The sequence below is a fragment of the Microcebus murinus genome, chromosome 9 (genome assembly GCF_040939455.1).
Source record: "Microcebus murinus isolate Inina chromosome 9, M.murinus_Inina_mat1.0, whole genome shotgun sequence".
NCBI lineage: Eukaryota > Metazoa > Chordata > Mammalia > Primates > Cheirogaleidae > Microcebus > Microcebus murinus.
In genome coordinates this window covers 66,702,221-66,720,005 of record NC_134112.1, presented here as the reverse complement: position 1 = coordinate 66,720,005, position 17,785 = coordinate 66,702,221, and the positions used below count along the sequence as shown (strand labels likewise).

Here is a 17,785-nt window from a genome sequence, read left to right as displayed (position 1 = left end):
TATTGTCGCTGCTAGATCTTTGCAGTAAACAAACCTAGGAAATACAGGTTTGTATGTGCATACACACACACACACACACACACACACACACACACACACACACAATCTCCATCTATCTATTGATTGAATGATCTCTAAAAAAATACGTTACCACTGATCGTTCCAGTTCCAACTGAAAGCAGCAGAGTTTATTCTTCCTCCTTCTTTTTATACTGGTTGTTTCCTTCTCCAACACTGGAAAGCCTGGCTACCATTATCTTCACTATGTTTACTTGTTTGCCCAATTCCTCCTGTATGTGACCAATCCTGCAACTCTGTGGGTCACCTCCTTGACCTCACCCTACTGTCCCTAATCACCTGTTGAACATTTGGTCCTAACCTTGCTGGCTGTGCCAGCTAATTCCTCAGCCCCAACCAAAGGGAAGGGGCCCAGATACTTCTTATTTTTCCCAGCCCTATTATTATTTTCCTTTGCATATAAAGTGCTGTATGGACTTTAAAAGTAATTTGGCTGAGCAGGTAGCATTTGGTATGGGCTATATCATAAAAGAAATTTCTAAATTAAAAATGGGATTCTCTAGTATTTTTGTTGTCTTTTTTCTTAAATATTATTCTAGATGCGAATGACAGAATTTTAGTGCTTAGCTTAGATTCTATTATGGAGGATAATAGCACTGTGATAGGTGATAACCATTTCTGATATTAAAGATAGTTTCTGAATAAGAAGCCATCTATATTGTTAAGGCATATTTTTCTTTGGTTTCTTCTGGATTTATTTCTTGGCAGCTTGATAAGCAATAGCTATTAGGATAAAACAATTTTTTGTTGAGCCTTGTTTATTGGTTTGCAATAATGAGAACAGTTATTGAGTCCAATAATGTTGTGCTTTTATTTTCAAGCAACATTGTGTTCTTATTTTGTGATGATACCACGAAAAGATAGTTTAAAAGCTAGTTGTAAAGGATCTGTAGCTTTGAGAGGTTATAATTTAAAATGGAGGCATGGTGGTCAGAGGAAATGAGCCAAAGTTAAAAGCCTTTTCTGTGCCATTGCATCTGTAACCATCCTCAAAGTACTCTGCACTTTATGTCACAAAAAAACCTCAAATCCTGTGGGTAAATGTTATCTGCAGGAACCTCATCATTTCTGAAAACAGTTCTTTTATTCTTAGAGTGTTTGAACAAGAAATACAAATAATAGTATTTTCTTTTCTTTTTGCAGGACAACAAATAGATATAGGGATTCTTCTGCTATTTTTGAATAAGTGCTATGTGGTATAAAAAGCAAAATGAAATTTAAAATTAATGGCTGGTAAGATAGAAACTTTTAAGTTGTTATCTTGGTTCATTCTCTCTCTCATGTCTTTTGAGAAACAACGGTATCACTCTTTTTGTGGGATTGTTTTGTGCCTAATTTTCTTTTGCAAGGTAAAATATAATTACTTGTCAGCTAATAGTTTATGGCACATATATTTTTGCCAATAGCTTTAAAGACAGATCTTGGTTACATACAACCTTTAAGGAACACAGGAAGCGTATGGGGTAAAACAAAGCAGTTGATGAGCAGTGAATATGATTGCACAGGGCAAAGAAATGAGTGAAGGCTCATGTTATTCTTTTTCTTTATGTATGTTTGCATTTTCTCATGAACTTTTTGAGATTTTTCCTATACTTTTACTTACATCTTATCCCATTCCCCTTCTCTGTCTGCCTGCCTATGTCTCTCACATACACACTCATTCACATATAGAAATACATATACATTCACACTTGAATTTAATTAATTGACATGCTTGGAAATATTCTTAAGTGGGAGCCACATAGGGGTAATGTATGATCGTGTGTGTTTATGTGTATATATATATGTGAACACACACACAAATACCATTTTCAAATAGGAAACCACTCAAAGTATTTGCCTTATTGCAGATACACAGTTCATGTTTGTTAAGCAAATGAATAGATGAATCTCAAAGGAAGAAGATATTAAGGACTGGGGCCAACTTGGCATAAGGAAGTATTACTCGTGGAGGTCATTTATTCAGCAAAGATTTGCTTGCTGTCTAGATGGCTACATCAGGTTGTTTATTAATCATGTGGAGTAGTTGGGACTTTGCTTCTTTACCCCATCTTACTCAACCAAATCTTACTTCAGTTGGTAGAGGCAAGTGGGTAATAAACTGAGAAGTATAGATACAAATAAATCATGCCTCAGATGAAGACAGTGACCTAGATATGGGACCAAACATTTGTGCTTTTTTTTTTCCCCCTCTTGATATGCTCTTCTTGTTGCAGCTCATTTTCTGTTTTGTGACAGCCAAGTAACTCAGTAGAGTGAAATGAATTTTGTATGATAGAACCCATAACGAACCACCCAGGACATTTGCCTTTAAAAATAGCAATAAAATGATCAAACATTCTCTCATTACAACTTTAACATTTTACTATTTGGGGTGATATTGCTAGTCCTGTCAGTGAAAATGACCATTTGGCATCCTTTTGGGGTATCTCGATGTGTGGTTGGGGACTCACTTGGGTTAGTGCTCTGGGTCTTGTTCAGGATTTTCTTGAACCACTTTCCTACTGTGCCTGAAATGCTGAGAATAGGGTACTGCTTCCCCTGCTACTTTGCTGAATGTCAGGGTCTGCCTGTGTTATAGGCAAATGTCTGTATTGAAAAGAACATAAGCCTGAGGTCCCCCAACCTCCAGGCTAGGAACGTAGCAGTCCTGGCCTGTTAGGAACCTGGATGCAGAGCTCTGCCTCCCCCCAGCTCCGCCCCCACTTCCAATGGAAAAATTATCTCCCATGAAACTTAGGAACTGGGCCCACAGCAGGATGAGTGGCAGGTGAGCCAGCAAAGCTTCATCTGTATTTATAGCCGCTCCCCATTGCCTCACATCAGTGAATGAGCTCCACCTCCCACCCCCAAATTGTCTTGTGTGAAATCAGTGCCTAGTGCCAAAAAGGTTAACTGCTGACATAAACTATAGAAAGCCAAGATTTCGGTTATAGTTCAGGTTAGGATACTAACTGCTTGGCTCTCTTCCTCGCCTTTCATGCCTCTTCCTCGCCTTTCTGTGCTCCAATGTCATTCTTGTCAATGAGGCTTTTTTTTGGCTGTCTTATTCAAAACTATACCCTTATGTCCCACCCTGCCTTATTTTTCCAGTAGCACCATTTGACGTATTTTACTTTTTATTATTTTTTAAAATTTATTATCTGTCTCCCCCATAAGAAAACGCTCCATGATGGCAGAACTGCTGCAATTCCAGTGCCTTGCACATAGTAGGCATTTGTTCAATATTGGCTGATGAATGAGGCCTTACAGAACCCACCCATTTTTTCTAAAACTTCATTTCCTCAAGTGTGAAATGGATGTCTTTGGAAGTACTTTGTGTGCTTTAGTTTACTTTATAAGGTGCTTTGCCATCATTCATAATCAAGTTTGAAATTCTGTATTTATTAAGTACAATTTATGTATTTCCTAACCTTATCCAGTTTAAATGTATGTGTGTAAAATACTCCTTCTGAAATAAAGGGGGGCAGCCCCAAGTGCCAGCTATCTCTTAGGCCTCTGTCCTGTGTACGACTTCATGATTCATTTTCACCTGTCTGTGTATCTTCTGTTTTGCCTAATGATTAGGAGATTCCTTAGCTCCAGGCCAAATGGAACAGTGTTTGGCTGAAGAGTCAAAAGAGATTGTTTATCTATGATATGCAATATCTCCTTCTTTCTGTCTTTCAACAGTAGAGGGACCGTTCTGATAGACTGCAGCTGGGCTCAGTTGCTGCCCTACAAAGTGCTCTGGGAATTTGGGAGGAGGAGAGGTGAATTGTGACTTGGAGGAGGGACTAACCTTGACAATGCACTCAAGGCCAGAGATATTAATATAAAGTTGAATTTAGCAATCTCTATTTGATTGACTAGTGGAGATACAATTAAATAACTAATTCTAACAAAGTGCCTAATGGAGATCCAAGTAAGGCATATGACAGCATAGATGAGGCAGTGATATTAAAATGTAACTGGACAGATCAGGGAAAACTTCCTTGAGAAGGTGACATACAAACTGGATATTCATGGACTTGAGCATATGAAAGTGGAAGGAGGAAGGGTTTCAGGGGGGTCAGGCTGAGGGAAAGAAAAAGAAAGACAGAAAAACTTAGTGCAAATTTTATTTTGTTGCTGATGGCTTTGGATAAAGGAGTTTCAAGGGTGGTTTTGGTGATTGAATCTTCCACCAATGCCTCTTGCCTTCTGGGGTTCTGGACTAAAGTATGATTTATGAAAAGCTATGGAAGCCAACAGTGAAATAAAGTGTTGTTTAATAGCTGGACAAATACTAGATAGCACTCAATGTCTGGCTTTTCCAGTAATGGGTGTTGAACGATGAAGCTTTTGTTTGGAGACTTACCTAGGAATCCTAGTCCAGTGAGGCTCCATATTGCTCACCTATCCAGTTGCAGGTAGAGACTCTGGAGCAGAGTGGAGACGAGGATGGCCAGGCCAACGTTTCTTCTTCTTCTTTTTTTTTTTTTTTAACTATATGAAATTATCATCACTACTCTGCCTGGAGGACCAGGTCCTGCCTAGGTGGTGCTTACCTCCACCAGAAACAGAAAGAGTCTAGGTCAAAAAAGGGAATTTGGATTCCTCTCTTTAAAGCACAGTAACTCCACCCAAAAGATTTAAACTGTAGCTCATTGTGATAGCTGTGATTCTTTCCTTCAGAAGGAGCTAGTTGGGGTTACACAGGTAGGATGGAAAGTCTCTCCCATACCCACCACTTCAGCTGTGCATAGTAAAAACCCTAGAGGGACATATGAGTTTCCTTGTGCCCACATGGGATCACCTTCATAGTCATTAGTGATCTCTGACTTGCCAAATACTTTTGTACTTTTTACATTTTGTTTACTTTTCAATGCTTCTCTGAAGTTATTTTCCTGCTGTATTTGATCTTATTGAATATTACGTCCTTAAAACCTTCTCTTTTGATTTTTTTTGATTCTACCTTTTATGGATTTTTCTCATTCATAGCTGGCTAGTCTTTGATAGTGGACTTACTATCTACATTTTCTCTTTTTTAGTGTCTTTTGAGTGTGGTTTTTTTTCTCCGACTCTGGCCATTAACATTCTTCCACCTTTCCTGGAGTAAAACCCCTCCTAAGGTCTGCTGCCAATTGTATACTGACAGCTCCAAATTCTCTAGCTTCAGCTTAGAACTTTTCTTGCATTTCAGATCCTGACATCCAGTTGCTTCCCAGACATTTCCATTTAAATAACCCACAGGCATTTCATACTTGATACATTTGATGATAACAACAGTATTCTTCTTTCCTCTGTTTGCTATTTCAGTGGAGGGTAACAGCCTCCTGCCAGTTTCCCAAACCAGAGAGTTGATAAGCATTTATATTTCCATTTAGCTCACTGTAGCATAACCAGCATGGTACCTGGCATATCCTACACATGCCATAAGATTTGTTTGAATGAATGAATGGATGAACAAATGACTTCTCCCTCATTCCTTACATCCAGTCTGTCACCACGTCCCATCTTTTCTGTTTTTCCTTTTGTCTCTTGAACCTTTCTCCCCCAATCCTCTCTGTTTTCTGGTTGAGGCTGTGATCTCTCGCCTTGGCAATTGCAATAGCCTAACTTGGTCTCATCATTGCTAGTGTATTTTCCTCCTTCCAGTTCATCTTCTACACCAGTACTGTCCAATTGATTCATTATTCAAGCCATATATACATAGTATTACATATTCTAGTAGCTACAATAAAATAATAGGGATGGCATTGATCATAATATATTTCATTTGACCTAGTCTATCTAAAATATTATTCAAGTGCTCAATAGGCAAATTTGGCTAGAGGATACCATGTTGGCCAAAGCAACTCTATATTGCTATCAGAATATCATCCAGCCTCTGCTTATATTGCTTCTCTGCTCCTACTTTTTCAACTTTTTATAGGACAAAATTCTCAGCTCAGTAGTGTCTCTTGTAAGGTCTGACATGGTCTGGTTCTTCTCTACTTCCCTCTGTAACCCTTGTACTTTGCACCCCACTAATACCAAACTAATCTAGTTCTTAGAAATATGCTGAGTTCAACCTGTATGTACTCTGATCCCTTTGTCTTAGGGCTTCCTATCCGTTTGCTGTACAAACCTTTTCATATTGTCTCAGCTTGAATGCTATTTTTTTTTCCATGAAGACTGCCTTGACTTATTCAGGCAAATTTCCATTTCCTCTACTTGTGGCTTTCAAAGTTGTTTGACCATAACTGGTTAGAAGTATGTTTTAGAATGTGACCCAGTACACACATGTATGGAGATATGTATACTGTACTCATATTTATGTGTATAGCTTACTGAAATCTCTGTCTGTATTTAAAGCTATACTGGAACAAGAGTTCACAAAACAGTGTTTTATTTCATGACATTAATGTCTTATATAAAAATTTACTTTAAATATCCTATTTTTGACTGACTGTATTGATTCTATGGCTTACAAGAGTTCCCAGTTTGAAAAACACAGGTCTACGTTAGCAGCAATATTTATACATAAATTTATTACTGCAATTATTAGGTTGTACTAATATATATATTTTTTTCTGCTTGTATTTCCTCACCATACTCTAACACTTTTTTTTTTTTAACCTTTATGTTTCTAGTGCTAAGTACAGTGTCTGGTGCAATGTGAACACTCGTTATTATCTATTGAATGACTCAAGTCCAGAAGAGCTATTCACATGGGTCCAGGGGCAATATTATAACCATCCAAGTTAGTCAGCTACAGCAGTTTGTGCAGTGTTGTCTCAGTGCTTGTTGACTCAAATACAGATATCTGGGTAATGACATGGTTTTCTTTCTTTTTAGATCTACTTATATCTGAATGAGGAGCTCAGATTTGTTCCCTCACTCTGGCAACATGGAAAATAGATAGCAGTGAGAAGGAAGCTGAAGTTAAGTTTATACTCTGAGGTTAGCAAATTATGCCTGGTATATATATATTTTTTAATTTCTGATGACATGATATGATCTCAGAGTATATCAGAGACAAGCCAGATGGCCAATTTCTAAACCAGTTTTACTGCTAATTAAAGGACTAATTTTTCTCTCTCAAACTCAAGAGTATGAATATATTTATTGTCAAAATATTCAATAGCTGGACAAGCTAAATTGGTCCAGGAAAACTTAATTGGGTATTTTCTATCTTGCATACCTCTGGTGCTTATATTTACGAGAGCCTGGGGAATAGCTGTTAGTAAAGGTATTGATTACAAGTCTGCAGCTTTCTAATAGTGGTATATTAACTCAAGAAGTTAAATTTCAAGGGACTAAAATTTTAAAGAAAAATAAGAATCTGAAGAGTAGAACTTGTCCCTTCACTTCCACTTAGGGTAAATAGTTTTGCATTTATTACATTCTGAGTGTTGTTGTCAGTCTGCGTGAGGAGGACCACATGGTTAGATTGCTCAGAGTTTGACAAAAGATCATTATCTGGCTGGAGTATGTTGTAGAAATCAATAAATATATAATCTGCTATTTCATATTCTTTAAAGATATTAAGTCTAATGTCATTTTAAATGTAAAGGATGTTTCTTAACAAATGTTTAAAAACTTGTGGGAGAATCTTAATATGACAGCTAATAAATGTGCCATTGGATAGGTGTTAATAAAAAGACACAATACTGTGAATGCCTTCAAATTATTTTGGTGCTATAATAAAGTATCATTTTTTGCCCTGACAAATTACTGGTGATGTAATTATTTAGTGTTAATTTATGTTGAAGAATATGCACAGAAGAGTTTTTGATGGAGCTGTTTTTACCATCTTCTAGTATTTCACTTGATTTTTTTTTTTTTTTTTTTTTTTGAGACAGAGTCTCGATTTGTTGCCCAGGCTAGAGTGAGTGCCGTGGTATCAGCCCAGCTCACAGCAACCTCAAACTCCTGGGCTCAAGCAATCCTCCTGCCTCAGCCTCCAGCTTGGCTGGGACCACAGGCATGCGCCACCATGCCCGGCTAATTTTTTCTATATATATTAGTTGGCCAATTAATTTCTTTCTATTTATAGTAGAGACGGGGTCTCACTCTTGCTCAGGCTGGTTTCGAACTCCTGACCTTGAGCAATCCGCCCACCTTGGCCTCCCAGAGTGCGAGGATTACAGGCGTGAGCCACTGCGCCCGGCCTCACTTGATTTTTATTTAGATAATTTATAGTACTAAATTGGCTGTAGAGAACAGTTGCCACTTGCAATGTATATGTGGATTTTATTTTTACCTAAACTTATATGTATGTATGAATTCTGTTATTACTGTTAGCAAACATTTAGCCAAGATTCTGGTTCAGAAAATTGCTTAAGAATTCTATTTCATCTAAAAATTTCAGATTTAAACTGACTTTCTACTTTTCTTATTTAATCTTAGGCTGAGTTCCTGTTTACTTGATGAGCAAATGTTGGCAGTTACATGTTGAACAATTTTGTTATTCAGAGTTTGACAATATGTGCCCTTTTGATCACTTTGGAATTTTCTAATCTTGAAACTGAAAGCCTTCAGATATATATTATTATTATTAATATTATTATTATTTGAGCAAATGACAGGCATTTCCACTTGCCTTTCATTGTGGTAACTTGAAATACCATGGCAATATATATTCACATAATAAGGGAATTGGTTTTTGGTTCAGCGAAATATCAACAATGTTTTTCTGAGGTACAGCAATCTAATGTGAGATTCATTTAAGGTACATTGTTATGACGTTTTATTTTATCATGTAAACATCTTGACTTATCTTGTAATTTTAAAATGGCTTGTATTTAAATATCTGTAACAATTATAATTCTGCATCATGAATATATAATTTATGTGCTCTCATCACGTAAGTTCTTTGACTTGAATACAAATTTTCATTTATCTATCAGTTTAAGCTTGAATTCTGTTGTGGAAATGGGGAGCTGACATTATACATCGTTTTTCTTGTTTCTAATAGGACTTTACTGTAATGTGTATGAGGAGCTTTCAATGATAGTTTATTGATAATTCTGGTCTTTGCTTACTGGGCATGGATGTCAACATATCTTGTTCTTCAGTTAATAAACAGATTGTATTCTACTGTCTCATTAGACTTGCAGGAGATGTGTTTCAAAATGGTCTCATTAGCCTTTTGATAAATACCATTTTAATTAAATGTGCATAAATGTGGAAAGAGCTACAGTGTAACAATGTTATAATTATGATATATTTCATATTGTTTTGTATTCTTATGAAATTGTGTGTCTGTTTCTTATGCATAATAACTGTGCCATTAGGAGTGTATACTAACCTATTTTGTGTTTGTAAAGATAAAAAGTCTATCAACTAAGTGCTTTGCATTAATTTGAGTTCACTTTTATCATAGTGCTAAAGAAATTGATATTGTAACTTCTCACGTACCAAGAAGTTAAGAACTAGGGTTTAATAAGTCTTTTGCTTATTTAGGAAATTGATTTGTTATTTAAAGGTTTTTTGTTAATATCAATGTGATAATACAATTGAATATTGTAAAAAGTCTTCAGTTCAACTCTTCAGGTAGTATTAAAATAATTATTATGATATTACAGAGGTATTGGTTAAGAAAGTTACTTTAAAGATAGAAAGAACTGACTTCAGATCTCAGATTTGCCCATTACAGCTACCACAATGCCCTTGGATGATTATAACAACAATATTTACCTCATAGGATTGTTTTTGAAAAATAATTGAGATAGTAAGACTTAGTAGCTACTAAAAAAAGTATTATTAGAATTATAATAATGAGTCTATGAACATTTTTGTTCTAAGTATATTTAATTTTCCTTGAAATTTTATCAATTTTTATATCTGTGACAATATAAAATGTTGACTAAGTGGATTATAAGTATACTAAGCTGTAAACTTTTTTAATGGATGCCTTGAATGCTAATATAATCAGCACATTGAGAAACATTATAGAGTTGACATTTAATAGAATCGAATTGAATTTGCATGGCTTCAACTGGTATAAGATGATTGTCATGCAATTTTGCTTATATCCTGATACATAATTGTTCTATAATTGTTCTATATTATCTGCATACAGAATTATAAACAAAAATTGATTAGCAATTATTTTTCAGCTTTTTCTTATCTTATTTAAAAGTGTGTTAAAAAATTCAGCACCAAATCTATTTAGTAAACATTTTTTGGATTTTAACTTGATAGATTTTCAATGGATATGCCTTATTTCTCTTGATGTTAAAATAAAAATAAATAAATAAAACTTGGTTAGATATGAGAATTACTAATGAAAAATGATAAAATCAATTATGGTGTATTTATATGTAATATTATGATAAGACATTTATATATATGGATATGTAGTTTATATACATAAAGAAAACTACAGTAGGATTAAGAGCAAATTGTTCATAGAATTACTTTTGGAGAAAGGATTGGAACAACTAAAAGTGCATATCTAATAGAGTTTTGTAATTGTAAGCAACCTAAATTGAGAGATTATCTAAGCAAATTAAGAGGCAGGATTTCGAGGCAGGCGGATTGTTTGAGTTCAGGAGTTCGAGACCAGCCTGAGCAAGAGCTAGGCCCTGTCTCTACTAAAAAAAAAAAAAGAAAGAAAGAAAGAAATTAGCTGGACAACTAAAAATATATAGAAAAAATTAGCTCGGCATGGTGGTGCATGCCTGTAGTCCCAGCTACTCGAGAGGCTGAGGCAGGAGGATTGCTTGAGCCCAGGAGTTTGAGGTTGCTGTGAGCTAGGCTGATGCCACGGTACTGTAGCCTGGGCAATAGAGTGAGACTGTCTCAAAAAAAACGAAACAAAAAAAAAGGGGGGTGGGATTTATTGGTTCATGTGGATATATCACAGAATCTAAAGCAAAGCTGAGTAAGTAGGTTTCTTTGGAAGCATGGAAATATAGACAGCTGAGGCCATTCAGTGGCAGAAATTTCCAAGCAGTTTCTGTGGCAGGAATAGGGTTTGGTGATTTCCTGTGCCTGACGGCCCTGTTAGAATGACATAGAATAGAGGGAATGGCAGTTCCTTATATATAGAAGTATATATATATATATATAGCCATTCTTTCCTTTCCATAATATATATGCGTAAGATGCCACTCTTTTTTTTTGTATATATTTTTAGCTGTCTTTTATCTTACCTTATAAGTACCTATTATGGGAAAGGAAAGAACATATAGGAAAGGAAATAATAGTATTTTAGGAGAATTACTAAGAAAAGCCAATAGAACTTAGTAATAAGTGAGTTCTCAGGGGAAAAAAAATCCAACAATAGAAGAAAGCACATATATATTATAAATATATAACATATATTCCTTTTTTTAAAAAAAAAACAGCTTTACTCAGATTTAATTCACACATGTGATTCACCCATTTAAAGTATATTACAATACAATGACTTTTAGTATATTCACAGGGTATAGTACATTCATCAGAACCTATTTATTTATTTAGAGACAGAATCTTGGTCTTTCATCCAGACTGGAATGCACTGGAATGGTCACAGCTCACTGCAGCCTCCAACTCTTAACCTCAAGTGATTCTCCTGCCTCAGCCTTCTGTGTAGCTAGGCCTATAGGCATGGGCCACAATACCTGGATGATTTTTAAGTTTTTTTTTGTAGAGATGGGCTCCAACTATGCCTATCAGGCTGATGTTGAGCTCCTGGCCTCAAGCAATCCTCTCACCCCAGCCTCCCCAAATGCTGAGATTATAGGTGTGTACACCTGACCCAGAATAATTTCAGAATATTTTTATTATCCTCAAACTCCATATCTGATAGCTGTTATCACCAAACTACTTTAATCCCTTATGCCCTTAGAAATGACTAATCTACTTTCTGTCTCTATAGATTTCCCTACTCTGAACATTTCATATAAATGGAATTATACAACATGTTGACCTTGGTGACTAGCTTTATTCATTTAGCATAATGCTTTCAAAGTTTATCATGTTATACCATGAATTAGTACTTTGTTCTTTTTTATGGTTTAATATTCCATTATATACATATACTACATTTTATTTATCCATTAATCAGTTGATGGAAATTTGGATTGTTTCTGCCTTTTACCTATTATGAATAATGCTGCTATGAACATTTATTTATAGGTGTTTGTTTGAATACCTGTTTTAAGTTCTCTTGGGTATATAGCTGGGATTTGAATTTCTGGATCATATGGTAACTCTATGCTTAAGGATTTGGGGAACTGCAAACTGTTTTCTGAAGCAGCTGAAGCATTTTACATTCTCACCAGCAATGTATAGGGTTTCCATTTCTCCCCATCCTCATCAACATTGTTGTTTATTTTTATTTATTTATTTTATTTTTTTTATTTTAGCATGTTATGGGGGTACAAGTGTTAAGGTTACATATATTGCCCATGCCCCCCTCCCCCCTTGAGTAAGAGCTTCAAGCATGTCCATCCCCTAAATGTTGCACATCTTACTCATTGTGGTTGTATATACCCATCCTCTCCTCCCCCCTCCCACCCTCCCGACACCCAATGTTACTCCTATATGTCCACTTAGGTGTTGATCCGTATTTGTCTCTTTGACTATCTACTGCCATCCTAGTAGATGTGACATAGTATCTCATTGTGGTTTTGATTTGCATTTCCCTCAAGGCTAATGATGTTGAATATGTTTTTAATGTGTTTATTGGCCACCTATATATTTTAAAGTATATGAGGTTATGAGGCTTTTTATGTTCATAATTTATGTTTTTAACTAAAAACATGTCAGATTTGTCCAGATCTTCTTACCATTGCTTTTCATTGTTTATAATTTTGAGGTATGTCACTTAACACAAAGTTACTCCTCATAATTTCTCTGTGAAATCAGTACTGTACCCATAAGAAAGTTGATGTTTAGAGAAGATATGTAATTTGCTCAAGGACACAGGGCTATTAAGTAATTTGAAGCCAGGTCATTTTAAATCTAGAGCCCGAGTCCTTAATGATGACACTATAATACATATCAAGTAATACATGTTTTTAAGTTACTTGTATTATTATTGTTATTGTTGTGATTGTGGTTATTATTTTGCTTTATCTGACTACATAATCTCATAGAAACAAAGACTCTTACCTTTCAAATGGACCTCATAGTTCATCAAATGTCACTTTTACCAAATGTAGGAAATCTGTTTTTAGGTTTGCGAAGGCATGATTGTTTAGCCAGGAGTGTGTGTTGTTGTCTACCTACATGAGAATCAACTGGGTTGTTTGTTAAAAATGCATGTTTCCAAGCTTGACCCAGATTTTACAAATGAGCTAATTGAGTACCATACCTGGAAATCAAAATTTAAGCAAGTGGATTGACCAGCAATTATTTTATTTATTTATTTTTTATACATTTTTTTTTATTTCGGCATATTGTGGGGGTACAGATTTTAAGGTTTCAATAAATGCCCATTTCCCCCCCTCCCCCCAAAAGTCTGAGTCTCCATCATGACCATCCCCAGATGGTGCACATCTCACTCATTATGTATGTGTATACCCGCCCCCTCCCCCCTCCCACCTGCCCAATACCCTATTACTGTAGTACCTATGTGTCCACTTAGGTGCTACTCAGTTAATACCAGTTTGTTGGAGAATATATCTGGTGCTTGTTTCTCCATTCTTGGGATACTTCACTTAGTAGTATGGGTTCCAGCTCTAACCAGGAAAATATAAGATGTGCTATATCACCGTTGTCTCTTAGAGCTGAATAGTACTCCATGGTATACATATACCACATTTTATTAATCCATTCTTGGATTGATGGGCACTTGGGCTGTTTCCACAGCCTTGCAATTATGAATTGTGCTGCTATAAACATTCGAGTGCAGGTGTCTTTTTTGTAGAGTGTCACTGGATCATTTGGGTAGATGCCCAGCAATGGGATTGCTGGATCAAATGGTAGATTCACTTGTATCGCTTTAAGGTATCTCCATATTGCTTTCCACAGAGGTTGAACTAGTTTGCAGTCCCACCAGCAGTGTAGGAGTGTTCCTCTCTCTCGGCAACCACGCCAGCATTTATTGTTTGGAGATTTTTTGATAAAGGCCATTCTCACTGGGGTTAAGTGATATCTCATTGTGGTTTTGATTTGCATTTCCCTGATGATTAGAGATGTTGAGCATTTCTTCATATGTTTGTTGGCCATTCTTCTGTCTTCTTTAGAAAAATTTCTGTTCAAGTCCTTTGCCCACTTTTTAATGGGGTTATTTGATTTTTTCTTCCTAATTTTCGTGAGTTCTAAGTATATTCTAGTTATCAGTCCCTTATCGGATGGATAGGATGCAAAAATTTTCTCCCATTCTGTAGGTTGTCTGTTTACTTTCATGACTATTTCTTTGGCTGTGCAGAAGCTTTGTAGTTTGATCATGTCCCATTTATTTATTTTTGTTGCTGGACCAGCAATTATTTGGTGGCAGACATCTCACTATCTTACAAGACCATTATTATTATTGATTTTTGTTAGTTTTCCATCTGTTTCCTGGTAGCTTTTATCATTTGATTTGCCTCTCCCCTCTGTAGCAACACTCAACAAGCCTATACTTTTTTACGCTTGGCAAATATGGCACCAGTGTTTGAGGACTTTTCGTCTATAGTTTCAATCCTGAAAGTTCTGCTGAGTTAATCATTCAGTTAAGACTCTGTTACTGAGCACCTCCTACATGGGAGACAGCACTAAAGTGTATGACCGGTGCTATGAAAGAGCTAAAACTCTGTTAGAAATGATAAGGTTTTACCAAAAATATTCAAGTTGTCTTGACAGATCATGATAGCATCTTTAAATATATAGGATGTTTTCTTATCTCTGAAAACAAAAGTGTGGTCTTAGCGATAATAGTCTTACCTGATTTCGTGTGAGAATTTTTCTGAACAATTTGATAGCTACAACTAATATCAGATGCGACATCCAGTGTCTTTGCACAGGCAATAATAACCCCAACACTTTGTTTTCTCACTTGGGTTGCCAAGCTAGGAGAGAATACTATTAAAGGGTCTGACTCATGTTTCAGGCCCTGTTAGCTTTTGATTTATGACCACAGCCATTTTACTTATGTCTTCACTTGTTTGACTCCCAAGGATCTGACTGTCCTTCAGTTTTAACTTGATAAGAACTGTATGGATTTCTTGCCTTAATACAGTGAAAAATGCAGGAGCCTGATGATAAGTTGTGCATCAGAGTGCTTGTTAGATGTAAGTACAGTAATAATGTGGGGATGGAATGGACTTGGAAAAGCTCACTTTATAGAATTGCTAAGTCCTGTCATTTTCTTCTAATGTTGCGTTTTTCCCACCTGAGAACTAGCTTCTTATCACAGAGTTCTATAGGTTTTTCTTAGTCATTCTGCTAGTGTTGCCATTCTTTCCTGTCCAGTTATCTCCTGTCATCAGCCTGATCCAGGACCTCACCAGCTACAGAATGATCAATACTGGGAAAGATAAAAGGCTTAGTTGTGAATTTATTACATGAATATTCACTTGATTTTTGCAAATGAATTTTTAACAGATTATCAATTTGCATTATATAGTATTCATTTATAGACATTTATGACACTATATGCATAACTCTTGTGAGCAATTTTAAAACACCTGCTTTGTGCTTGAATAGTTCATAATTTGAAGTAACTATGGTGAGGGTTTGGCTTTTTTTAAGGAACTGAATGGGGTCTTTGCTGCAGACTGAAATAGGAAGGGTCAGGGCAAGCCTAGTACCAGAAAGAGGTGTTTGGCATATTTTTTTCTTCATGATTAAAAAATAAACAACTTTGTGACTTTGATTTGATTCAAAACAGTGTTTTCTAAAACATAAGCCATTCTTGTCAAATATGAATTCCTTAACTTAAAAATATGTTCATTTAAATCCCTGATATATTTCCCTGTGTTCTCCATTCATGCTTAGGGGGCAGAGTGAGTAGGATTTATGAATTACTGTACTCAGCAGAGGATAAATTAATTTGGCATAAAAGATGTAGAATCAAATCTTAGTGCTTCTTTTTGCTATAATACTAGAATTCATTCTACCCTTACCACCCCATTCTTGAAGGTATTTTCTTTTAGATCATAATCCTCACTAACCAGTTTTTCTCCTATAGGAATTTGTAAGCATTAACAAAGCTTATAACCAAAGTTGTTGAGAAAAACAGACAAATTAAAATCTCTACCCCACAGCAGCTTACAAGTGGCGGCTTCTGGATCATCAAAGAACCAGGAAAGAGGATCCTAACTGCATGGCCTCTTTTCTATTTCATCGTACTTAGCAGCATTGGAAAGCAGTTTTCTTTCCTTTATTCGGTGGTTTTTCTCAATTTTAATATTTTTATTGCCTGACATTTGTTGGGTATATTTGCAAACATCTCATTGAGTTTTCAAAACAACTCTACCTAGTAGGTGATACCAAACTTTATTTCAAGATGCCACTATCACTGCCTTCCAGTATGTTAACTTTTTTGACCATCTCTAATTTTTTTCTTTTTCATAGAAAATTTGTTTGTTCCCTTCGTTGATATATCCAGTTAAATTTAAGAAATCTTCATTTAACAACTACTCTGTGGGAGGCATATGATCTCTCTTTTTCTCTATAATTTTTTTAATCATTTATGCAAGTTGCTTAATCCTAAGGAAAAAAATGGATAATTTTCTAGGCCCCATTCCTCCAACAGGTAACAAAAAATATTAAATCAATGCTTTATCTTCACTTTCATCTCGATAATTTGTTCACCTTAAATGTTTGGGATTTATGAGTATTTGTAAGAATATGATCATGATCTACAGCACTTGAAAGAGGAAAATGAAACTGATGAGGAATTTTGATTGCTCACGTCATTCTTTCCTTGTTTGGTGTCGTAGTGTAAAACTAGTGTTTCTTAGTTTGTTTATACATTGTATTAACGACCTTTTGAGCAGACTAGAACGGAAAGAGATAGCTTTTATAACTTAAAATTCCTTCTCTATGTGCCCTGCCCCCACTCTTACCTTTTCTTTTTCTATGAAACATAATTTGCTTATACTAAAAAAAAAAAAAAAAACACCAAAAAACTCATCAGAAGAGGTGACAATGTCAGTGATCACTTGAAAGCTCATAGGAAGTCTCTTTGCACATTTATTTTTTTTTTAATTAATACTTTATTTTTAGAGCAGTTTTATGTTTATATACAAATTCAACAAAAAGTACAGAGGATTTCCATAACCCCTTTCCTACCACTCTCACACAGTGTCTCCTGTATTCTTTGTGTTGGTTTAAAAAGGAGTGCTTATACCTTTTTAAAACTTCAGAAAATTAGAATGCCTATGAATATTTTAGAGCTTTAAAATAGTCCATATAAAAGCCGTAAAACATATACTCATTAAGATGAGTGTATGTGTTTGATTCTGAAAAGTGCATTGTGAACAATGGAGACCACTTTGGTAATAATGAGGAAGCAATTAGTTTTTGAAACTTGTTATTGACTTGAGAATATATGTTTATATTTTATATGGTAATTTATAGATATAAATTGAAGCCAAAATAGATTTTTTTCAGAGCAGTATTCCAGGGTTGATAGACATAGGTTTTGGTAGTGTTTTTATGTGTTGAAAATTAATATTTTAATTCTATGTTTTATGAGTCCAAATCTTATCTCATATGAAAAGATTAAAATATGCCAAGTTCGGAAAAAAAACCACCTTTTCCCTTCCTCTCCACACATGTTTAAAACAACTTTTGGATATTCCAAAATAACTTTTGGATATTCCTTCATGGAACAAAT

The 17,785-nt window shown here is 35.4% G+C and overlaps 1 protein-coding gene across 2 annotated transcripts in view; it reads left to right on the top strand.

The window, feature by feature from the left end:
* Positions 1-17,785, top strand: part of IMMP2L (inner mitochondrial membrane peptidase subunit 2) — an 841,176-nt gene that overhangs the window by 136,060 nt on the left and 687,331 nt on the right. Inside the window, exon 5 of one of the 2 annotated variants that reach the window (XM_076006548.1) lies at positions 6,880-12,538. The exons of the other annotated variant lie outside the window; for it this stretch is intronic. Within the exon in view, the coding sequence (XP_075862663.1) occupies positions 6,880-6,895 (16 nt within the window). The 3' untranslated portion in view covers positions 6,896-12,538. Of the gene's footprint in view, positions 1-6,879; positions 12,539-17,785 lie in introns of those variants that run through there. 2 annotated transcript variants of the gene reach the window in all.